This window comes from Pleurodeles waltl, chromosome 8 (assembly GCF_031143425.1).
Source record: "Pleurodeles waltl isolate 20211129_DDA chromosome 8, aPleWal1.hap1.20221129, whole genome shotgun sequence".
NCBI lineage: Eukaryota > Metazoa > Chordata > Amphibia > Caudata > Salamandridae > Pleurodeles > Pleurodeles waltl.
This window is the reverse complement of record NC_090447.1, coordinates 119437071-119462684: the sequence shown is the minus strand read 5'-3', so window position 1 is coordinate 119462684 and position 25614 is coordinate 119437071. Positions and strand designations below refer to the sequence as shown.

Here is a 25614-nt window from a genome sequence, read left to right as displayed (position 1 = left end):
CTACACGAGATGCACTGTGTCCTGTCCAGCCAATTTGCAAGAACATTTCTAAAGACCACCATCCCTTACAGTAGAATAGGGGATCATTTCTACTCGATAACATGGAACAATTAGCCTAACTCTGCACTGTTTAATTGTCTTATCAACCTCATACAGGAAATATTCTGGGACACAATAGACTTTGTAAACTTACTGCAGTATGATCTAGTAATGTGGTATCATCCGAAACTTGTAGAAAGCTGATCCTACCCACAGTCAGGCGCGGCCCATCCTTTAGGGCAGAGGGGCCACGCCCCCCAACCTTTTGCCGCTCATGAAGAGTGTCTGTCAGGCTGAAGAAAGATCAGCCTGACAGACACTCTTCATGTTCAGGTCAGACAGCCAGGAGTGAGACATGCGCCGATTTGCACAGACTCCTGGCTGCCTGAGCTGAACTTTGCTGGGCTGAGGAGGTCACTGCTCCTATGGGCATGACCTCCTCGGTTCAGCAAAGGTGCCTCAAGGCCCTCCCCTGAGTGACGAGGAAAGCGTCACGCATTGACTTCGACCTGGGCGCTTCAGGTTTAAGCCCTGAAGCGCCCAGGGCGAGTGTCAATCAGTGACACTTCGTCACAGAGTGGGGTGGGGTAAGCAGTCTCACTGACCCCATCCCACTCTGTGACGAGGCTGGGACTGCTGCTTTCCCTCATTGGCTGACCTAGCCAATGAGGGAAGGCAGCAGTCCCAACCCTCCTGGGACCTCGAGGCTGAAGGTAAGTGTGTGTGTGTGTGTGTGTGATGTTTTAAAATGAATGTTTGATGCATGCATGCATGTTTGAATGTTATGAGTGTTAATGGATGTGTGTGCGTGCGTGTCTGAAAGAATGAGTGTGTCTGTGATGTTTTAAAATTAATGTTTGGTGCGTGCATGCATGTTTGAATGTTACGAGTGTTGTTATTGGATGTGCATGCGTGTCTGTGTGTGAAAGAATGAGTGTGTGTGTGTTTGTGTGTGCTTCCTGCCCGCCCCCCCCCTCCTAAAGCTGCCGGCCGCCACTGCCCACAGCCATTTTTACTGGGCATGCTCTTGGGGAAGAAAAGACTGTGGGCATATCCGCCATGTAGAGATTAAATAATAATGGGGCCAAAATGCATTCCTGTTTCAACGCTTTGTTTGTCTCAATCTTGAATGAGGTGATCCATTTTGAGGTTAATTTTATATTAAGTGCTTCATTTGTGGTTGCCAGCCACATTTGGGTATTATCTGGAGAACAGGTGCTGCTAACCTGTTCAGGTATATTTTGCATTGTCACCAGTAGGATTTCAGGCAGCTTATTATTCCTTGCTTCGGAACTAAGGCCCAGATGTATGGACTTTATGGTGCAGGCAGCATAGGAAGCCACCTTGCCGCATTGCCCTTCCTCACTGGGATAGGGCAGGAATGTGTGATATTTAAAAGAATGCCACACATTCCTGTCCTTTCCCCTGCGCGGGCACCTTTTAGGCAGTCTAGTGCCAATGCAGGCACCTTGCACTACGGTGCAAGGACGCTTAACCTGCATGCAGGATAGTTTTTGTGCAGGAAGGAGCACCTTCCTGCACAAAAACAATCCTGAGAGGCCTTTTCCTCTTTTCATGTGTGCTGCAGAATGCGGCACACATAGAAAGAGGAAAAACCAAGGAGAAATAAACATATTTCTCCTCGTTACGCCTCTCCTGGGGAGATGTATCTTTTTGGTGCATTCCCAGGTTCACAAGTCCTTGGAAATCTGGGAATGCATCAAAATCCATGGATTTTGCATGGTAAAACCCATGGAAATGCCTCTCTGGCGCAGAGTACTTTAACACAGTGATTTGCTCCGTGTTACACTGCTCGAGATTTATGAAGCCACTCAGGGCCACGCAACAAAGTTTTTCTCCATGCTGTCACAATGGTATGAACTGCGACCAAGTCTCTGAGAAGAGATTATATATGAGAAGAGATTACACATCCATGGATGTGGAATTTTCTTCACTGTTATCAATAAAAACAATTTCAGTCAATCAGCTAGCCCACGTTTTGGTTCAATGCATCAAGTGCCCACAACAAAATAATCCTTTTAGAAATCACTTTAATCCACTCAGATTTGGGATTATTATTTAAGCACAAATGAATTGGCAGGCAGGTGCCTGTCCCAGCTGCTCCACTTTCTGTGCTCATTTGCCAGTTAGGATATGTACCATTAAAAAGCATGCATTTTTGCAAAAAAAAAAAAAAAAAAGAACTAAAGCTGGATTTGTATATGCTGTGACTAACATTCTGAAAAACCTCGACCTGATTCGCAAGCATGGGTGTATGAGTAGGTGACGTACTCCTGCACTTCTGGTTTACTCAGAAGTACTAGGAGCAAGCAGTGAGTACGTTTAGCTTACTCTTAGCATACTCCTGGAATTCAAGGGTGCTACTACAGTATGTCACTGCAAAATCCTTCTCAGTCAAGTCCAGTATTTTAGTTTTTTCTAATTTTCTTCAGTTTCTATGCTCTTTTGGCAGCAAGAACAGATATTTTCCATTGAGGCTCTTCTAAGTCTTAGATTGCACTAACTGATTTTTTGTGCGGTGTGAATTTGTGCAAAAATTATTGGATAGGCTAATGGCTGATTGGTGGAAGAGTAAGCAAAAATCATTGTGTGTGTAATTAATTTAATAATTTTAAGTTTAATTTAAATTAATTTAATTGAATTTAAATTTCATTTCAGTTAATTTATTAATTTTTATAATTTTAAAATATATATTTTTAATTCAATTTAAACTAATAGGTAGTAGGCAGTGTCACAAACACAATGTTTTAGCGATATGTTTTTTCTGTGAACTAAGTTATTAAGATGAGACAGAGTCAAAGTAGAGGAGAATGTTAACCTCCCAGTTTACATTTTAAAGAGTTGAGTGTCCCTCAAAGATGGCACAGAACTGAAAGCACTATTTGCAGGGCTTATTTCTAGTTAGTAGTGAGCATTTGTACAAGGATGGTCTGTATGTACTAACACACTATCCCATAGAGGTGGAATGGGTAAACATGTTACACATAAGGAGGAACTGTCCATAGAGCTACAATTGGTGCAAAATCAGGCTGTTCACAAAGTTGATGAATGCAATAGTTCTAGCAAAATCCACAGTAAATAATAGCTGCATGAAATACAGTGAATCACTGTTGCGAGAAATCCCTGTACATCAAGGAAATGTATTCGTTTGAGACTAAAACAGCCCTGCATAATCATAGCAACAGTGATCTGGTGTCTGTACACTAAGGGCCAGATGTAGGAAGCCTTTTGCGCCTCGCAAACGGGGAAAAATGCAGTTTGCGAGGCGCAAAAGGCCTTACGCGATGCAGAATCACATTTTGCGAGTCTGTACCGACTCGCAAAATGTGATTCCGACTCGCAAATATGAAGGGGTGATCCCTTCCTATTTGCGACCGCATCGCGATGTAGAGTTGCTTTGTGACCGCGAAAGCGGCCGCAAACCAACTCGCAGTTACCATCCACTTGAAGTGGATGGAAACTCATTCGCAAAAGGGAAGGGGTCCCCATGGGACCCCTTCCCCTTTGTGAATGCCCACAAAAATATTTTTTCAGAGCAGGCAGTGGTCCTATGGACCACTGCCTACTCTGAAAAAACCGAAACAAAATGGTTTCAGAATTTTTTCTTTTTGCAGCTTGTTTTCCTTTAAGGAAAACGGACTGCAAAGAGAAAAAAAAAAACTGCTTTACTAAAAAAGCAGTCACGGGCATGGTGGTCTGCTGTCTCCAGCAGGCCACCATCCCCGTGAGTGCCTAGACTCGCTATGGGGTCGCAAACTGCGACCCACCTCATGAATGTTCATGAGGTGGGTCTTTGTGACCCCATAGCGAGTCGCAGAAGGTGTCTGAGACACCTTTCTGCATCTCGGATTGCGAGTTGCAATTTGCGAGTCGCTATGACTCGCAAATTGCAACTCACAATCTGATACCTACCTACATCTGGCCCTAAGTCCCATAAATTCTCCAAAGCCCTTCCAGCTTTACTGTCCCCTTCCCTGTCACCCCTTTCCAAGTCTTTAACTTCGCTGTGGGCAGTTTTGCAACTTCTCTCTTTTCTGGCCATTTCCAAGTGATTAAAATATCTGTCTTGATTCTTATCACACTCCTTTCTTCCCATCCTCCTCATTAATAATCTCAGCAAAACCCCAACTTTTTATCCAACTTCTCTCCGGGGAAGATTCCCAGTCCTCAAAGTAGCCAGTTCCTCATCCTCCTCAACTCACAAAAAATTGCTCATGAATCATACCAACTTCTATCGAATAACTACCACCCACCTAGCTCAAATATTCATCAATTCCCATACAATTACATTTCAGTCTTCTTTTGTACTCTTGCAGTTGTCCCACAAAAATAGGACACCATTCACCAAACCTTCCTTCTTGCCAATTGATGTATGATGTTTGTGTTTCCTGTGTGTTGTGCATATGCTTTTATTATATTTACGTATGTGACATTTTTGGTCAAGGTTTATCCATAGCATAGTCACAAGTTGCTACAAAATGTTATGCTAAAGATAAATAGCATGGGACCTATTCACAAAGCTTTAAGTCATTTACACCTGCCAGGAATCCACAAAGGGATTCCTAGTAGGTTTCAATACATTTACTACAGCCAGTTTCTCCACTAGGAGTGTGGAGAAAAGCATAGTAATAAATCTCACCCAAGCGAAGGGAAGTGGATGTTCCAAGCCATGGTCTGAATCAGAAGCTTGAGAACACCCACAACATGTACAAGTGTGGTATTCCCAAACTTTAATCCAACCCAGTTCCACCCTGAAAATGGCCAGAGACTTTATCCAACCAAGAACTGGAGTCCCATTCTATGATGAGAAGAGGGAATACTCGTTCCAAGATTTGGTGGCGGTCTGGGAAAAGAGCTTTCTCTATGGAGAAAAATGTCATCCTGGTGGGGGGAAAAGGAAAGAATAAAATACACATTTGTACAGGGACTCCATTCACCATGTGCAGAATTCTATACAATATTCTGCACAACTGGAATAGGAACACACAGGAATTGTCAGAAAAAATTCCCATTAGTTCGCTTTGAAACGTTTACATGGTTTAGCTTTCCAAACATATGACTGGGTGTGTTGATGGATTCCAAAAAAGGTAAAATAAGTATATTACGTCTGAGGACATTTATTTGATAAAATGCAGTGGTATGAAAAGAAAACGGTATAATGTGCCAAATATTTCATAATCCCTTGTGAAATATAAGGGCTCTTCATTATTCTCACAGCTTCCAAATGACTCTGTAGTGCTTTTTCATTGTCATGGCTTCTAGGACTATGCATCAATGGAGAAATTGTACATCAGTATTATCTAAATTATGCAGCAAAGGAGACAAATTATGCAGCAGCTGTAAATTATGCACATTGTGTGGCACGTTATGTGGCAATTTTAGTAATGTATAATTATACTGAATCTGCTGCAGCCACAGAATCACATATATCCATTGTACCTCAATATTTTCGAATGCTTTATGGAAAATGTAATCATGAAAGGTAAACAAAAGCTAAACATTCTAATTCGAATCAATGGCCATTGTTAGTTTCACTTTGAAGAAAGCAGTATTTTCGAGTTAACTACACACATAAACGTACTATAGAAATACATGATGTGTAGCATGTAATTCTCGTTCCATATTGCCACCTTGGGGTTCTGATGGCATTTGCAGCCTTTGCCATCATGTGTTTATGATATCAAATGAAGCACTAAGTGCATATTACATAATTACCTTTTATGTAGTCTGTTTAAATTAAAGGTTTGTTTGTCACCTGTAATGTATTCTCAGTATATTAAATATGTATGCGATTTTATTGTATAAAATGCAGTGGTATAAAACCACACATTGCACAGGGACTCATGAAATATGGAAAATATTTAATGGGTCCCTGTAAAGTATGGGTTTCATCATTGTAATATCAGTCTCCAACCACACTGCTGAACCTTACCACTGGCAGGGCCTCTGCGATTATATGGCAGTGAATGATCAAATTATGCAGCAAAGTTATTTAAAATATGTGGCAAGAAAAAAATCACAAAAGGCACATTCTCTGGCAGTGATATTTTGATCCATTTGAGCTCAAAAGAAAATTATTGTTGAATCAGTAACTCCTGCTGCAAATTACATGGCAACTGTGATCAATCCTTAATGATGCTGCAAATGTTGTAGTCATACATCCAGATATTCCCACTGGTCATGGTTGTTGTCCTTTGTTTATCTACAATCTTTTCATGAAAAGTAAATTAAATTTAAATATTTTATTTTCAATCAGTGCCTATTGTTTGGTGCAGATTAAAAAGAAATAGTTTCAACAATCTCTCACTTTCACAGAGAAAATATGTTTTTAACAACAAAAGGGGTATTTTATTTTAAAATTCTAAATATAAATATGTATTGTTCTCTTCTTATTACTCGAAACAACCAACTAGGGTACGCTGGTACTTCACTTTCTATTTTTAGTAAACATTTCTCTGTTTGAAAACCATATTTGTAAACAAACTATGCCCAAGATAAACAAGTGATGTAAAAACACATAACCAGATTGTGGTCTATGATGTTACCAGAACCCTTTGACGTCAATATTGGGCCATGTTACACAGTTGTGTGTCCTCAATGCATTCACTGCAAAAATACAGTTAATGTGACATAATGGTTATGTAACATATCTACAGAACACGAACTCTGTCTCGGTATGGTTAGCTGACCAAACCATAACTCATACCAAACTACTATGTTTAATATCATGCATTTTGCCACAGATGACATAGCAAATAGAATCAGAAGTGACAATCCTGCTGCTGACATCACATATCACCTCACAGTTCACCTCAATGATCAGAGCACTGAAGAGTTAATTATAATTTGCTCAGCTAACTTACCTGGCATCAAGGTGTTCCTTTGAATATTGCTTGAGTTTGTATCTCTATATAATTTGTATATTCTCTATTTCAGGTAAACATTGGATTGTGGATTTATGGGCTCATAAAAGCTTCTACACCTTTCCAAAAAAGCAATAAGACAATGTTTTATCTCCTTCTAAGATTTGGAGACTTTTTGTTGAAGTTATCAGCACATTCTGGTACTTACACACTAAACGTTCAGAGGTCCTATAGAACGTTTTCGTTCTCAGTCCTTTTGTGGTGGTTACTCTTGGCAAGAATAATGTGGCCATGTGACGTACACTGTGCAAACTTTACAGTGGGAATATTGGGACCTTGGGGCTGCGACCCTTTATTCTCCAAAGCTTTGCCAGATATAGCTGCTAAATTGGCGGTGGATAGAATAAATGTGGACACCTCTCTAGAGCTTGGATTTAGGCTAACCTATACCATTCTACAAGAGAATTGTGAAACTTCAAAAGCACTTGTTGGATTTTCTGGCTATGAGAAAACGACTTCTGCATTTGTCGGCCCTTTGAACCCTGGCTATTGTGAAGCTGCCACGCTATTAGGGAAGAATTGGAATAAAGCAGTGTTTTCTTGGACGTGCATCAACTATGAATTAGACAACAAGGACAGTTTTCCAACATTTGCCAGGACCATGCCCACCCCAACCAAAGTTTTATTCAGTTTCATGAAGTATTTCAGGTGGGCACATTTAGGTATCATTTCTTCCAATGAGGATATATGGGTGGACACAGCAAGCAGACTTGCTAGTGCAATCAGGAATGAAGGATTGCCAATAGGCATTGTAACAACTATAGGTAATGGAGATGAAGGCATCACAAGTGCACTGCAAATGATTAAAGAAACAAAAAATCTTAGAGGTATGTTAACCACTTGTTTTCCTTCTGGAAGTTGTGATTTCAAATGTTGGTTGCATGTTGGTGCTATCAGGGATTGAACACAACATATATTTTTTTTTTTAATAGTACTGACATTGTGTTACTAGTCAGAGGTAGTAAATGCCTGCACATTCTTTGGGGAATGTACTGAATACTCCAACATTCCAGGAATTATGTTTTATACAGCAGATACTTAACTTTACACCATTAGTAACATGACTTTTTGTAGTTAAGATGTTGATTATATACTTATGTTCTTACATTGTTTTTTTTATTCAGACTCAGCTTCAAAAACACTAGCACAAATATGTTGATGAATAAAATGATCAAACAATTAAGGCACTGCTATCACTGGAAAAATCTGTACATTTACTGCTCATTAATGACCAGTAAAGTTGGATAACTGTTTATGTCCTTGTAACAGGGAAATAATCAATAGGAAAAATGGAGGACATGTTACACTTTTGCAAGCACTGTTTAATACAAATGTCTTCTATATTTAGTTACTGTTAGTTTTTAATTTAGTGTTAATGTTATATTCTAGCACATGGCCTTATACCACATCTAGCCATACAGCTCCAAAGAAAACAACACACCCTTGGACCACATCATCCATCTTACCTCATGCTGGAAGCCCTACCTATCACAGCACACACCACACAGCGACATTCATGTTATTTTCAACTACCTCAATCCAGCAAACACACCTCACATGACACCCGCGTAATGCACAGCCTGAGCTGCAATGCACCACAACATTATAACATGTACCAAGACTATATATTCCACCACCACTCACACGACTGCTATTTCAAACCCAGAGGGTTTCTATTAGCAGCCTACCTAATATACTGCGCCAAGCTTCTGTCTATCACCTATTCTGATTATTAATACCCAAATGTCTCACGGTGCTGCTCATTCTCAAACCTCACCACCACATAATAAAAAGTAATCCCACTAAACTATGCTAACTCCAACACAACTCTACAGGCCCTCACTCTGAAATGCACTAGACCACACAAACATCCTTATATCACCATGAACGTCATGTAGGAGCACTAGGTTTAGCACCACACACCCCACAGAAACCTCAAAATGTTTAGCCTCCTCATACCACCCCATTTGCCCTTATAATGGAAAGCAATATGACTGAACAAAAGAATATCAAACCTAACATCTAAATACTCCCAACATCAAGACCTCATTACACCTTCTTATGCCACTTCCCCATTTTGAGGCCATGATTACACCCACTGTCTGCCTTCTAGCCCTTTCAACTCCCTCAAAGTCATTGCTATTTATATTTTCTAGTACTGCCAGAGTATTGCATCAGACTTGCAATACAGTTGTAAAGAAAAAGTTCCAGCTGTTCAGCAATAGCAGTTTTGCCAAAATGACCCCTGCCAAGCCAACAGGTCTCTCTAACTATGGCATCAAAGTCTAAATGATAGCTAAAGTAATTGATGAACTTTAAAGTATACAAATACACAGTATCATACTATTTACTTGTAAACTGAAGCAGGGAAGATAACTCTTTGAATGAAGAAAGAGCATCAATCCCATACGTTTAACTTGCTGGAAACCCAGTTTATATTTACAGAGGAAGACAAAGACCAATTTATGTTTTAATAATATGTTACCTTTATTATTCATTTTCCAATTTGTAAAGCTATCCTCTACAAACAAAGGGACCAGTAAAAGGTTTTTCTTATCCCTTTTACACTGCCAAATCTACTCCTGTTGGGTTGTGAAACAGTTGTTTCTAGTCACTGTGGGTGCACCAGCACTGATAATGAGGGTACACTTTGTGGAGCTGGTACTTTTGTGTACTAATTACCTACACTGTTAGGAGGCTAAGCTTAAACTCTTCAAAAAGGTTATTTGACCATATTCTCTTTTAGTTTATATTATTGACTAGGTGTGCTTTAGAAATCAATCATTTCCCTCTAATTCATTCAGAGTTTAAACCTCAAATGGTCATCAAATCCTTTCAAACGTTCATCAACATCAATTGAAAGGCTCATTTTGACAAATATTTCAACACACTTTCTTTCAGGGAAAACCTCACCTCCTTTAAAATTGTCTTAAAATGTTGCCTGGTTCTGGCAAAAGGCTGTTAACCAACTGCAGAATTAAAATGTACAGTATGCCACCATGTTCCTTCAATGGGCTAGACTATCAAAACCCTTCGTAAAGAAGTCTTCAAATCATATGTTATTAATCAATTTTACTGTGTCATTACGCTCTAAAAAATTGCAACCAGAATTCGTAAATGTCATTTGGGAGAGCCTGACCTCACAGGTTTTTTTGGACTTGAGACGCACAGAGATTTGTAACAGGTCTTGGAAGCGATCATGGCCTTATGTGTGTTCAGTCTATTAGTCAAATACCTGCATTTTATTCCATATTTTTCTTATACTATAACATAATCTTCTACACAAAGTACATCAGTTTTCATATACCTAGATTTGTTTAAAATCAACTGTGTTTATTGTATGCAGGTGAATAGGGTTTAATATTAAGTAAATCCCACTCATTTACTAAGGAGATTTGCACGGGGAGAGACATTAGGGGTGATCTGATGATTTTAATAATCTCAGCTTTTGAGATATCAAGCACATTCAAACGTAAAATCACCCATGGATCCTCTTTCTTTGGAAGAGACAAAAAAGAGGTATATCTATTTGTGAAAACTGTGCATTTTGCTCATATTTCCTGTATTATGACAATATCAAAGTTACTCACATAGAATCCTGTTTACATGCAGTTAGCACAAATAGAAAGTCCAAGCCTGTTTTGCAATTGTATTATTAGGGAGTTGGAATATTCTGGGCTAATTCACATAGGCATGTAACAGCATGTAAATTAGTACTCCTGAAGTACTACTTACCAATCTCATAAATGTCTTTGTGAATTGGCTTTAGAGGTTAAATACCCTAATTAAAAAAAAACTGTTGTGTTCTATAAAGCCATAGAAAATTGGTCAGGCTGTGATGACTCATTTAGCTGTTCCCTTCTCCTGGCATTCTTGTTATGAGTGGCAATCGACGAAAAAAAAATAAGTGACCTCAAAGTTGTCTGAATTCTGTTGGGAGTGACATCAGCTTCCTTCGGGTTAATGTTTGATTATTTGAATTTTGTTGAGTTTAGGGTGTAAGTTGGGGTCCAGCACTGACCCTATGTCTAACTTAGGACCTGCTTTATTCCGGCATTGAATTCATAGTCAGAACATAATGAGATACTTCCCCATTTCTGATTTCCAAATATGCCCGGTGTATATATGTTAGGAGTAGCCAAACCTACCCCATACATTCAATTTCCTTAAGATAGCTAGGATAATTAATAGTTTAATTCCCATACTAGTTTCACTTTATTGTTCATGCTACTCAGAGTTTCCTTGACCTTTGGACTCCTGTTAGTTTAACATTAAACAAAAGTAACTGATTAAGGGGTTTTATTGTTTGTCCATAAAATGTATCCCGTAGTGCTAACATTGTTGTCCTTGCTTTTAACATTAGATTGTTTTTTTTAATTACATGTGATATGAATAGAACTGTGCCTGGATGTAAGTGACCATATTTCATAGGCCCACTGTTTTAAGTTACCCTCTGACCAAAAACAGCCAGCAAGGACTTTCTTCTTATCTAGCTCTTGCTCACCATACTGATAATCCTTATCATGTAGAATGTGACAGCCAGGAAAAAGGCTGTGTTTCATTTGTGTGTGTTTGTATTATATCTAATTTATGTTTTACTTAGGTCTGTTAACCTTTTAGATGTACCACGTTAGCTGGCTGACACAAATAGGCCCCTTGGTTTGCTGTTCCAGGTAGTGAAATCACTGAGGTTATTGTTTTAGAAATTACACAGGTTGGATATGAGGTAGATAAAGTCTGCTTCAAATGTGTATGAACACTTGACATTATGTTAAACATTATAATGGTTTGCTATTTCAAGCAAAACTTGACATGGCAGCTAAGTATTCAAAGGAGGTATTTGCTAACCTGGAATAGATTTTTGAAAGTTTGGGTATTTCCTTTTCCAGCATGTGTGCATGTTTGAACGTGACATTTAGACACAGTGGGTCCAGCCAAAAGACAGCAGGTGCTGTCCAAGGCAAAGACATAGTCAAGGTGTGATGGGAGTGGAGTTCAGGATGGGGGAGATGGGGGTCATAGCTTTCTACACTTATCCTAAGGAAGGATAATGTGTAGTCTGGGAGAGCATGGGATAGGCATTACCACTATCCAGGTCTGAAAGTATGAGTTCTACAATAGCAGTTTTTAAATTGAGTTCTCAGGCGAATGAATTCACTGTCTTAGTAAAGAGAATTGGTACCAAGTAATCCTAGTTTTCTTGGAAAGCTGTTCCCTAACGGCAAGATCAGTGTCCAGGGTGAATTCTAGAGGCTTGGCATTAGGTGTAAGTTGGGTTGAGAATCTATAAAGCTTTATGTTGAGCAAGTTTTGGATACTCGATATTCTTGATGAACAGCAGGAATTTTGTTTTTGGTGGGTTGAGCTTCAACTAGGTCTTGACATCTTTGAGACAATGATTGTCTGGAGCAGGGGAGCTCTTCAAATCCAATTGAGTAGCATTGATGTATGCATTAATTGTGATGTTATCTGTGAGAAGAGCTTAAAAGAGCTCCATGTAGAGGTTGAAAATAACAGGGGACATGATAGATCCTTTCTGAGCTTCACATGCAATTTGGATCTGCTGGAACATGGAGATGCACATGAGAATGAACCGGTGTCAGTTAGATAGATCAGGGAAGAACCAGTGAGTCAGTGAAAGATATTTACCATAAATCTTATTTAAGACTCCACGATATGGTTTGGCAGGACAACAGTGTTAAAGGCAGCTAGGTAGCCCAGTAATATCACAAGACAGGGTTTCTTTTTATTTGTAGTCAGGAAGGCATCATCTATGATTTGTAAGGTAATTGATGATATGCTGCAGCAGGATCAGAAGCCAGACTAATAGTTTTGCAGGAAATATTTGGTATTGATAGGATCTAAATAAACTGTTTTTTTGATGGTCTTGGACGATGAAAGGTAGATGAATGAAAAGCCGATAGCTGGTACAGTTGTCAGTGTTTAGTGGGAGTTTTATCAGGCATAGGAAGATCTGGCTCCAGAGAAAATGCCTTGAGTGAGGAAGGCATTGATGATGGTGAGTAGTTGATAAGAAGAGGGATGTAGTTGAGGTGGAAGGAGTTGTGAAGAGTGTGAGGAGCTGCGTGGAGTTGAATGGTACAAGCTTAATAATGGTGTAGGACTAGGAGAACTGTTGAATGACTGTGAGATGTTGTCCCTTCTTATGTGCATGGTTTGCGTGCTGGGTGCTGTAGCCTTTGTTAAGAAGGATATTTAGGATGTGGAAGGATTTGGGGTGGACAATATTTCTGTGACGAAAAGGGCATCAAGGCTGAGATAAGTGATGAGTTACGAGGTCAGCAATGTCTGGAGAATAGAGTGCTGAAGAGTGTGCATTGATTAGCATTTTATGATGTGTGTTCAGTAGTTTTAGGGTGTGTGTCAGTTAGTGGAATCTGTGTGATTTGGGTTTATATGTTGTGAGGATTCAATGTGAATGTTTGTGTGATCGAGGTCTGGTTGTGACTGTTGAGTCTAGCGGAGTGGTATGCACGGTGAGGCACATGATGAGCTCTCACACTGTGGGTTGCACTGGAGCAAGGATTCTGCCTAGGCCCTTTGCTGGCCCTAACAGCAGTGGCCGCTGGCATGTATTTAGAGTAGTGGGGCGGGCAAAATATGGGTGATATTAAAATAATTTAAAAAGCCACTTACCTTTCTGCCACATGAAATTCCACCTCTCTCGGCTGTCTTCTGTCCTTGAAGGTCGGGCCCAGGAAACTGCACTACCGAATCCTGGCACAGCATGAGAGAAGTGTCAGTATTGGAGAAAGTGGCTTATCTCAGCACTCTTAAGAGTGCTGGAGGCTTGTGCTTTCACTAACCCAGCTGTCTAAGACAGCTAGGTTAGAGAATTATAAAACGTGTATGTCTGGCTGGCCATCGCTAGACGGCCGCCAAAGGGACATGCACACTTTAAACATAAGTGCACAGCTCCCTGCTGCCATTCAGCAGCCATGTCCGTGCCCCATCCTGACACTTGGCTCAGGACGGGTTGCTGAAAAATAAAATAGTAATGAATAAACTTTATTACCGTTTTATTTTTCAGATGCTCTGGGGCATGTTTTTTAGCAGGGTGATGCTGCTCGCTCCCACGGAGACCCCACTCCTACCTAACAGGCCCAAACAGGAGTTTCCATTGTCTCTGCTCACCCACTGCCAGTGATGCCAGAGAGATGAGATGCCAGGAGGAATGGATTTAAGTGGGTAAAAAGCAGGAACTGTTGTCAATTCCTGTGGAGATAAATATTGGGGATCAAACTCCCTTTGTCTGGCTTCTTTTAAAATGATGTCGATAGGAAAGCAGTGATGTCATTTGCTGTAGAGATGAATGCTGTGAAACCAGTGATGTCACTTCCTGGGATGATGCATACCAGACAGTGTCTGGTTGGAATATATAGGGGGTCATTATGACCCTGGCGGTCGGCGTTAATATGGAGGAAAGTACTGCCAACAGGCTGGCGGTGCTTTTCTCCATATTATGACATTGTACCACACCGACCGCCACGGCCGTAACGACCACCAGACTGGAGACTTCACTTTCCAGCCTGTTGGCCATCACTTGCCCACCTGTGGGATTACGACCCCCCTACCGACATGGTTTTCATGGGATCCTTACCGCCACAAAATCCATGGCGGTAGGCATTATCAGTGACAGGGAATCCCTTCCCTGTCACTGATAGGGGTCTCCCCTGTCACTGATAGGGGTCTCCCCTGTCCTCCTCCCCCTCCACAGGTTTCCCCAACCCACCCTTCCTCTCCAGACCCCCCATACACACCCCTCCCTTCACACACGCACACACGCATACACACACCCATTCAAACATTCATCCATGCATGCATACATCCATTCACACACACATCCACACAAACTTACATACATACACGCACACACGCATTCACACAATTCAACATACATGCACTGACACATCCATACATGCACACACACCCAACATGCAACACACACCAGCATACACGCACACACATACACATACACCCCCCACACACACACAACACTCCTCACCCCCTCCCCTGTCGGAGCACACAACATACCTGTAGTCAGGGGCTCTCCGGCAGGAGACAGGACGGTGCACTGCTGCCAGCAGCACGTCCGCCAGCAGAACACCGCCAGGCCGTATTATTCTCATAATACGGCCGGCGGCGGTCTACTGGCGTGGCGCTGCTGCTGGAAACAACGCCACCTTACCGCCATCCTCCGGCATGGCCACAGCCAGATTTCCGCCATCCTTCTGGCGGAAATCTGGCTGTGGTCATAATCCGGCGGACGGCTGGTAGCCGTGGTGACAGTCTTTTGGTGGCTGTCGCCACGGCGGTTGGCGGTTTTTACCGCCGGTCTCAAAATGAGCCCCATAGTATTCTGAGAAAGTGAGAGCTACATGAATTGCTGGACCTACCACTAGGGGCAAATGTGCAGCTGTATACATATGCGTTTAACTAATCCTAATGCATTTCGGATGTTGCCCTTCCTCACTGGATATTCTGATCCGTCATGGACATCCGAATAGTTGCGGATTGAGTACCCCGATGTGCATGAAGGATTTAATATCTCCTGACGAAGGGCAACATCCCTAAATGCATTGGGATTAGTTGAACGCATACGTATATACATGACAATGTTCTTTACGAGGAGTCATTTCCATGGATGTATATCAGGTCATTCAGGACAACCTAATAAAGAAGTTTATTGAATGAACTAAACCATATGGATGAATTTATTGGATTTAATCATATTGAACTTTGAATTAAGAAGTTAAAGTCTACATATAAGTCTCAGGCGGAGGCTTTGTGTGCTGCAAGGAGGAGACCTACACGGTGAATAAAAAAATAGCCACTGCTTGCTTTGTTTCTTTGCTCACTCGTTCACTATTTAATACGCAGGAGTAGTTCATGGAAAATTTGGACACCACTATAAACAGCTAATCACTTTAAGATACCTTACATCCCGTTCACATGAGATGTGTTAAAAAGACACTACAATAATAACACATATTCACAGTAGAAATGCTTGTTAAACTGGTGAAATCTAACATCATTTCAGTAATTTCGTGTTTCATTTGTTAAGCAAAATTCCTGAAATTACTCTATTATGCCATTGTTTAACTACCTGCCCTTCGCAGCAAGAATTTAGTGCAAGCACATGCCAACAATGCAGTGAACCAGAAGGTGAGCAGCTACTGTTTGCGGTGCTGGTGGTTATTGCACTTTTTCTACTATGAAATGCGTCTTTGTCTTAAAAATGGAAATGATGCCCAATTTCAAGCCAAAATATAGTGCCTCGCAAAAGCAAATTGTGCGAATTTCGCACACCCCAATTCATTGTCCAGTTTTACAAAACCAATATAGAAGCCTATGCAACTTTAAAGCACCTACCTTGTGCATATCTTTAATTGAGATCATTATACAGGGCATTAAAAGTCATGTTGTTTTAAGTGCAACCATTTCTCAGTTTGCTTCTGGTACATAGTTGCTCCAAATCTAAACATGATGAACAATGCAAATTATGAGAAGTTTATGCAAGTGTGTCTTGCTTTGACACTGTAATCAAAAATACATTTGTTCCACAATTACATTATATTTTTAGGCCAGGCACCTCTAATTTGAAAGGAACACCAATATTATTGCGACATTAAGTACTATCCTGGAACAGACACAAATAATTTCCATTGCATTATCATGTAATGACTGAACATTATTACACATTAGCATTTTGAGATTAAAAAATTCTGACATAAACACGTTTGTGCCCTCTCTAGCCAAATAAGAATAAACTGATATTAAAAGCTGATGTATTACCAGTAGTACACCATGTGCAGCAATTTCCATATTTTAGTTGCTATAATGTGGGAAGCAGTCTTCAGCTGCCTTTCATATCACCACTCACAGAATGAAGCCACCTCTCAGGTGGAGTGGCATTGTTTAGCTCTGAGAGGAGGAGGGACTGGGTGCCATAGAAGTACAGGTGTATACACATCTTTTCTTCTGCCACATTCTTTCCCTGATCATGGCTTTCTGCTTGTGATCTTCTTTTTCCGTCCTTTCGCCCCTATTCATTTTCTCCAGTCCTGACTCAGCACTAAATTTTAACCTTTTCCATAATCTCTCCTCTCTCTTTGCCTTTGTATTACACGCATGAACGAAAAAGGCAACAGTTGCAGAAGTGATGGTGTAGGCCCTCTTGATTTAGCTGTGAGGGCACAGCCCCTTTGTCATGCTCTCAGGCATTCATCTGTATAATACATTATTTGGAGAAGTCAGGAGCCTTGAGTACTTATGTTGTACACATGGCCTCCTTCGAGGTGACAAAAGCTTTCTGGAAGACCTCTGCCCAGATCACATTCTTTGACTGCTTTTTAGAAGTCAGCTCAGTCAAGGGGGGGCAACAGTGGTGCTATACACTATGGACTGTTGGAGCACTCAATCACTACTAGCTCCATCATCTTGCACACCTCCACCTAGATGCTATATTTGACCTTCTCAGATAGCCTATAGACCTTATTCTTTACAGGCATACTGCCCCCTATATCAATGGCATGGCTACACAGGTGGATGAGCCCAGGGGTGAGTAAGAATGGAGAGGCAAACTGCCCAGGTGTAAGAAATGGGGTCTTTGGTCGGCCGTCAGGTTACCCCCTGTCCAAGCAAGGACCCTCACTCTAGTCAAGGTAAGTCACACACAATCTAAATTATCCTGTGCCCACCCTCTGGTAGCTTGGCACTGAGCAGTCAGGCAATGTGTAAAGTATTTGTGCAATCATAAATCATGCAATAACACAGTAGAACACCACTACAATACACCACACATAATAAAAATATATAATATTTATCTGGTAAAATGCAGGTCAAAACAATTAAGATGCAATAAGTATATGTTGAGATATCACTGTAAAAATGATATAAAGTGTCTTTTGGCTCTTAAAAGCAACAAATGTCTCTTGCAAGCACTAAGTACCTGGTTTGCATTCAAAATCTCTGCAAGGAACTGCAGAGGAGGAGATGCGTGGAAAACAGGGAGGTGTGAGTCGATTTCTTGGGCCGCACACGGCGATGCGTAGTTTATTTTTCACACAAGGAAGGCTTTGTGTCAATTTCTGGCGCTCGGTTTTGGATCCTCTTCGAGTTGCAGGGTTTTCGGACACCCCGGGGATGATGGGTTGAAAACTGGCGCTGGCAGGACAAAGTCACGGGGGATGCATCGATCCGGTGTGCGTTGCGTGGAAATTTCTACCGCATGGCAGGCACTGCGTCGATTCCTCTCAGGAAGTTGGGCTGCATCACTTCGGCTTGGCTGTGTGTCGATCCAGTGGGCTGTGCATCGAATTTCCAGTTGCTACGCTGGTGCTGCGTCGATCTCCTCCTTGCAAAGTCGGGCTGCGTCTTTCCGGTTCGGTGTGCGCTGAATTTTTCACCGCGATGCAGGCTGTGCTTCGTTTTCTGCCGGCTGTGCATCGATTTCTGCCACTCAGGGAGTTCTTCTTGCAGGAATGAAGTCATTTTGGTCCTAAGACTTCAGGGAACAGGATGCAAGCTCTATCCAAGCCCTTGGAGAGCACTTCCCAGCACAGCTAGAGAGCAGCAAGGCAGCTGGGCAACAGCAAGGCAGCAGTCCTTCTCAGAAAGCAGTCAGGTGAGTCATTTGGCAGCCAGGCAGTTCTTCTTGGCAGGTTGCAGGTTCTGGTTCAGGTTCTTCTCCAGGAAGTGTCTGAGGTGGTAGGGGCAGAGGCCCTGTTTACAAACCCAAATGTGCCTTTGAAGTGGGGGAGACTTCAAAGAGTGACTTAGAAGTGCACAAGGTCCCCTTTCAGTTCAATCCTGTCTGCCAGGGTCCCAGTAGGGGGTGTGACAGTCCTTTGTGTGAGGGCGGGCTACTGTCCTTTGACATGTAAGTGTCAGGCCCTCCACCCTGTCAGCCCAGGAAGACCCATTCAATATGCAGATGTATGCAATTAAGGCTGAGCATCCTGTGTTTGGGGTTTGTCTGAGTGAATGCACAAGGGAGCTGTCAACTGAACCTAGCCAGACGTGGATTGTAAGGTACAGAAGGATTCAAGTGCAGAGAAATGCTCACTTTCTAAAAATGGCATTCCAAAGATAGTAATATTAAATCCATCTTCACCAGTCAGCAGGATTTTGTATTACCATTCTGGCCATACTAAATATGACCTTCCTACTCCTTTCAGATCAGAAGCTACCACTAAAACAGTATATGAGGGTAGCCCTAATGTTAGCCTATGAAAGGAGCAGGCCTCACAGCAGTCAAAACAAATTTAGGAGTTTTACACTACCAGGATGTCAGAGTCACCAGATCCTCACGGTCTGTGCACGTTCCCAACACGTCCACCACTGAACAGCTCCAAGACTCTGATAGATAAATCACAGAGATTGAGAGAGCTCAAAAGGGGAAGTGGGGATTAGGAAGGGAACAGCTGGGAAGGAGACCTGTAGTAAGAAAAAGGTTAGAACACACAATTAGAAAATTATATCTCCTGAAATTAATACTAGACTATGATTCTAAGCCTAGTCACTCTGAAAACATGAACAATCTAAGAGTTAAGTTTAACATGACTAAGTTTCAAGATGGCCGGATACCTGTAGGGGAATCAAGATGAATTAAATGAAAACTTTCTTATTCAAGTACTTTCCTTTACATGAGAATCAGAAAAACATTCTGACAAAATTTTAAACTAGTCATATAAATCCTGTTTTGAGAATGTATACTAGGACCATACAATATTGCATCTAGAAACTCTGGCCTTCTGTGTACTCTTAAAATGTTTCAACACAAATTGCACATATTGCAGATATATATATATATATATATATATGCATATATATATATATATATATAGTAAACACCATAAAAGGATTGTGCACCATGAATAACACAATATGGATTCAGGAAACAAATCACATAACTTGTCAACTCGAATATTAGATAATAAATATCTTAGAATAGTGGCATACAATAAACAACATGAATTAAACTCGAGGAGACAATCGTGCGTCTTGCCGATTCGAGTGTCACCATGTAAAATACCAAGAAATGGTAGCACGCAATGAATATCAAAGTCAAATCATCATTAATCGAATTGCGCGTCTTGCCGATTCGTAAAACACGATGTAAATGTCAAGAAATAACAGCTCACAATAAATACAAAGATCAAAGAACAATGAAACGAGTTGCGCTTCTTTTGCCGATTCTTAAGCCACCATGTAAATGTCAAGAAATGGTAGCGTGCAATAAACAACAAAGTTAAATCCTCATGAAACGAGTTGCGCGTCTTGCCAATTCGTAAAACATCATGTAAATGTCAAGAAATAGTAGCGCGCAATGGACAACAATGTTTAAACACCATAAAACGAATCGCGCGTCTTGCCGATTCTTAAGCCACCATGCCAATGTCAAGAAATGGGAGCACGCAATGAATAACAAAGTCAGACCTTTATGAAACAAATTGCGCGTCTTGCCTATTTGTAAACTACCATATAAATGTCAAGAAATGGTAGCGCACAAGTAATCTGATACTCATTTAAGAATTAAACCAAGAATATGAAAATTCTAAATAACGGTGTCGGGATAGTCCAACCACCATCTTACCGCCTGGAACAATGATCACCAATGAAGGATGAAGGGCAGAAGACTGGAAGATCCAAATAGGCCGCCGGTACAGGAGCTCAGGAAGAAGCTGCTGCTCTGCACCGGGACCTCTGAATAGTGAGCACTGGGAGTTGGGCTGGCTCTCTTTTATAGAGTCTTGGCCCAGCCCAGAACCACGCCCAGGCATGTTGCAGGGAAAGTCTCTGGAAGGCCCTGGAATGGGACCACACCCTAACACACTCTGAAAACCTGCAGCAATACATTGCAAAGGAACAGTATTTGTAAGCATATTAAAAATAAGTTTTCAGGATTGAACTCTGCAATGCAAAAGGTTAAACCACAACATATCAGCACAATGCATAAATTACGTTGTTTTGAGAGTGCTGGGTTTTTGCATTTTTGTCGCCAATAGAGCGCGTACTGCTCTGGTGTTGACACAGGACATGTAAACTACACAGGTACATGTCCTGCCTTTTGTCTACACAGCACCCTGCCCTATGGGCTACCTAGGGCCTACCTTAGGGGTGACATATGTAGAAAAAGGGGAGTTTTGGGCTTGGCAAGTACTTTTAAATGCCAAGTTGAACTGGCAGTGAAACTGCACACATAGGCCTTGCAATGGCAGGCCTGATACAGGGTTAAGGGGCTACTTAAGTGGGTGGCACAAGCAGTGCTGCAGGTCCACTAGTGCCATTTAATCTACAATCCCTGAGCACATATAGTGCACTTTACTAGGGGCTTAAAAGTAAATTAAATAAGCCAATTGGGTATGATCCAATGTCATCATGTTTAAGGGAGAGAGCATATGCACTTTAGCACTGGTTAGCAGTGGTAAAGTGCGCAGAGTCCTAAAACCAGCAAAAACAGTGTCCAAAAAGTGGAGGGAGGCAGTCAAAAAAGTTAGGGGTGACCACCTTAAGGCTGTCAGGTCTAACACCAGGCAACTAGCAACAGGCCCTCTGTTGTTGTGGGGTCAATATAGAGGAGAGGTTGGCATCTTCCACTGACCCACCCAGATTAATCCGGCATAAATTTAATTTCTTGCAGTCCTAATCCAGGGCCCGGAAAAGTGTGTGACAAGCCTGGCAAAGATCTTTTCTTGCCCCAGATGTCCTGCCAGGGGTACATCATGAGCCAGACTCAGAAGGGAGTGTAGCACTGGGGGACAACCAACACATGGGTTGCACAAGGCTTAGGAATCTTAGGCTCACTATATAGGAGACCATTCTCTCAAGAGATCAAGTGATCTACATAGGTGTCACCAACTGCCTGGGCCTTGGCCTGCCACCTAAGGCCCACAAAAGTAGGGTACTCCTTCCGAGGTTTACCATATGCCCCCTTGGTGGGCTTTCTCTCAGCTTGCTAGCCAGCCAGCCCAGGTAGATCTCAAAGGGCAGCAATGCCTTCCCCTGTAGGCTTCTGGCATCACACTCAAGCTCAGCCCCCTCTTAGACTGTGGGAGTTTGAGGAGTGGCTTTCATATGCCCCTTGCCCATCCTCTTTTTGGCAGATTCCTGGGCCATTTTCTCAGGCTCCAGGCCCTCTTGACTTCCTTCTCAGGCTGCTATGATCCTTGTTGTCAAGCACACCCACTTATGCAACCCATACATCTCCAAGTGGGACTGGAGCTCCAGGCCAGATAGTATGCTCCAGGTCATTAGCAAGTAGATAATCCACAGTCACAGCAGGACTCACAGCTCCCCTAAAGGAATCTGAGCCATCCCCCCCAACTCAAAGTGAAGCAGACCCAGAGTATAGTGACCCTGAAGGTTGTCTGCTACAACAACCTGGTGGAATATATTAGGGATTACCTCCACTTCAGATGACATTTTACAGTAGTCATAGTGGCTCCTGCGTCTCTCAGAGCCTCCACCTGCTGCCCATTGATGGTGACCCACTGCCTATATTTAGAAGTATTGCTAGGCATGTGGGCTTTTGGAATCATCTTCTTGTCAGCCAGGGACACTACGGTAACTTCTTCATTACCCCCCATGCTAACTGGGACAACCTCCTCCCCAAGAGCTATACCAGACCACCCAGGTGTCTGCCCGCCAGTGGGGAGCTGCACCCTATTGGGGAATTTGGCATCTTCCTTGATGTGCCTGTAGCTGTAGCACCCAAAAGCAGAGTAGGAAGGCTGAAAGTCCCATATAGAAACACTTGGGAGCAATATTAAATATTGATTTTGCTTTCTCTAGTACCTCCTAATAGTGATTGAACAACTATTTTCATATTTAATAAAAGCCGAAATCAATGGTGAAGTCAAACTTTTAATAAAAGTTATGGAACTGTAACTTTTAGGAAGTTACTTTTCCATGCTTAAAGCCTCTGGAGGCTAATTTGCATTAACCTCCAGTTGCAGCCCTCAGAGTGCTTGGTCCTAAATGAGGTGTGAAAACCGCTCCCAGAGCAAAATTTACCCAATTTACCACAATTGATGCCCTGATGTTGTTGCTACCAGGAGAAATACATTGAAGGATAACCATTTTAAGGAAACTTTTCCTAAAATGTCAAAGGGTGTCTCTCTTCCAGGGTGGAAGAGGGTAATGAACAACTAGTCAGCAATATCAAAATGTTTCCAAAGTCTAGATGCTAAATCATTTTAAGGCAGAACGTCCAGACCACTAAAGGCTTACATAGCCACCCAAAGACTATGCAGGGTTAAAACTGCTACCCCTAATTCAAACTTAGTTCTAATGGAACCCAAAGCCATAGCAGTTGTGCAGCAAATGGAATTTGCCAACTTAGATGTACAATATGGCTGAAAAAATTTACCTATGCCAGGCACATACTTTTCATGTAGGCGATCTTCTTGGTTGCTTAAATTCTAAGGCTACAACCTTGCTCCATGTGTTTCATGCGGTTAAGGTCCAGACCCCCTAAGGAAGCATCTTCAGAGGTTCTACTGACAAAAAATGCTCCCTCGGGGCAGAGGGCTCAGTCAGAAAAATCCACATTCTTCACACTGTAAGAGTCAAGAGTAGGAGGCACCATTGTTTTGTTTGAGAAATGGCTACTAACAATATCTGAATCTTCTGATAAATATCCTAGACACAAAGGGGGTTAGAGGAAAGGTGTTCATTTTGCCTCTGGGCCATTGGAAAGATAGAGCATACTGATTCCAAGGAAAAGAACTGGAGAAGCAACAAAATGTGCTCCTCTGCAAATAGATCCAGCCAAGGGAGACCATATACTTCTACTATCTTATGGAAGACATTCTGTAAGAAATCCGGGTATTAAAGGGAAATGATGACCCATCTTCACTTCAACAACAAACCTTGCTTGAGCAAATCATTAAAGTCTTTACATTAACCTGACCTCAACTCCCTGGTAACTATGGCATAGATCAGTCAGACTTAACTTACAGGCAAGGTGGGAAGTATTTTGCAGTATCTAAACACTAATAAAGGTGAAACACAACACAAGAAGAACCCCAAGCAAATTTACAAAAATAGAGTACATTACAATAATTAAAATAACACCAAATTGACACAAATCCAATAAGGGAAACCGAAGATATGAATTTTTAAAGTTAAAGGTTCAAAATGGTGGCAAATGATGTGAGCTCCAGCTGCAGTCATCTTCTTGCCCTTGACCAGTCTCTAGGTGTGAGTTAAGGCTGACGTGGTGGAGCGTGGGCCACATACAATAACCAGGTTCGACTAGGTCAGATGTTTTTCCTTCTCAGTTTCTGAAAGAGAGGTCAAGAACCTTCACCAGGGCAAGGCATTAGACTTTGGCCAAGGAGGGGTCCATGTCAGAAAGCTGATGGATAAGATTTTGGTGAAGCTATTGACTCATGCTGGGAAAGCTCAGAGCAAGAGAAATATGAATTTCACTCCCAGGGATTGTCTTTTGCCATTGGATCACTTTGGTGCTTTTCTACGTTCAAACTTTGCACATTGGACACTTCCAGAGGGGAGGGTTACATGCAGTAGCTGGACAGCGCTCCACTAGGCTGGATACCTCAGTGAGGTCCCTTTGAACCAGATTTGCTGCTGCGATAAAAACAGAAAAGAGCAACCTAAATATTCAGGCCCATTGCAAAGCACCTTGGCTGGATCCACTAGGCAGGTTAATCCTGGTCCTCTGGAGGTATTTGAAACCAAAATGTTTCTATGTCCCAGGTTTCAGGGGATGTTAGGACAAGTACACTTTGACACAGCCTAGAGCTTCAGAACCCCAGGAACATCACTTGGAAGTCACGACTCACTCCAGCAGGGCAAAGGACAGGTCTAGTTTGCACTGGTCAGCAGGGCAGTTGCAGGAAGATTCAGTGTACCTTGTTGTGTCCCTGTAGATTGAACAGGAAGTAATCCTTCTGACCTTTGGAGTCCACTTATTCTTCCTGGATAAAAGACTGAGAAAAGGCCCAGTCCCTTAAAGGAGCTGAGACCAATATCCTATCACTGTTCCCCCTGGTCAGCCCGGCAGGAACGTATTATTACAATGTTCCCGCAGGTCAGCCCGGCAGTAACATTGTAAAACGCTCTAGGGGAAATCACTGCTATGGCGGTGGTGTCTTTCCAGTGAGTTTGGCAGTCCTTTTGTGGGACCCCAAAACTCATAATGCGGCCCTAAATGTGGCAGGTGGAAGGAGCTGTTGCCAGAAAATCAAGAAAACTTATAACAAAATAGGAGAATTTTTAGAAGATTTTAAGACAGTCTGATACAAACACACCCAAAAAACACTCAGATCATTGTATTTCACAAAGTTACTACAAACCCAAGGGAGTCTCAGACCAGTTGGAGTATTGGAGTAAGTGAAGGACCACACATGGTCACTCACAGGTACTGTAGCATGATCCCATAGAAAATAATCGAGGCAGGGAAAGAAAATGACACCCTATGTCAATGAAGAGGGATTTTTCTTAATTATTGTTTAAAAAACTGGTAATCCTAATTCAAATTAATATATTTACAGTGTTTAATTATTATATATACAATTAATTTGATGTGTTAATGTGCTTTAATATTTTATTAGTTTTAGGATACAAATTCACATGTAAAATG

The 25614-nt window shown here is 41.8% G+C and overlaps 1 protein-coding gene across 2 annotated transcripts in view; it reads left to right on the top strand.

Annotated features, from left to right (window-relative positions):
- LOC138249793 (retinal guanylyl cyclase 2-like) overlaps window positions 1–25614 on the top strand; it is a 361038-nt gene that overhangs the window by 29762 nt on the left and 305662 nt on the right. For both annotated transcript variants that reach the window (XM_069203899.1, XM_069203897.1), the window contains exon 2: window positions 6997–7810. In XM_069203899.1, coding sequence (XP_069060000.1) covers window positions 7066–7810 — 745 coding nt within the window. In that variant the 5' untranslated portion in view covers window positions 6997–7065. The remainder of the gene's footprint in view (window positions 1–6996; window positions 7811–25614) is intronic.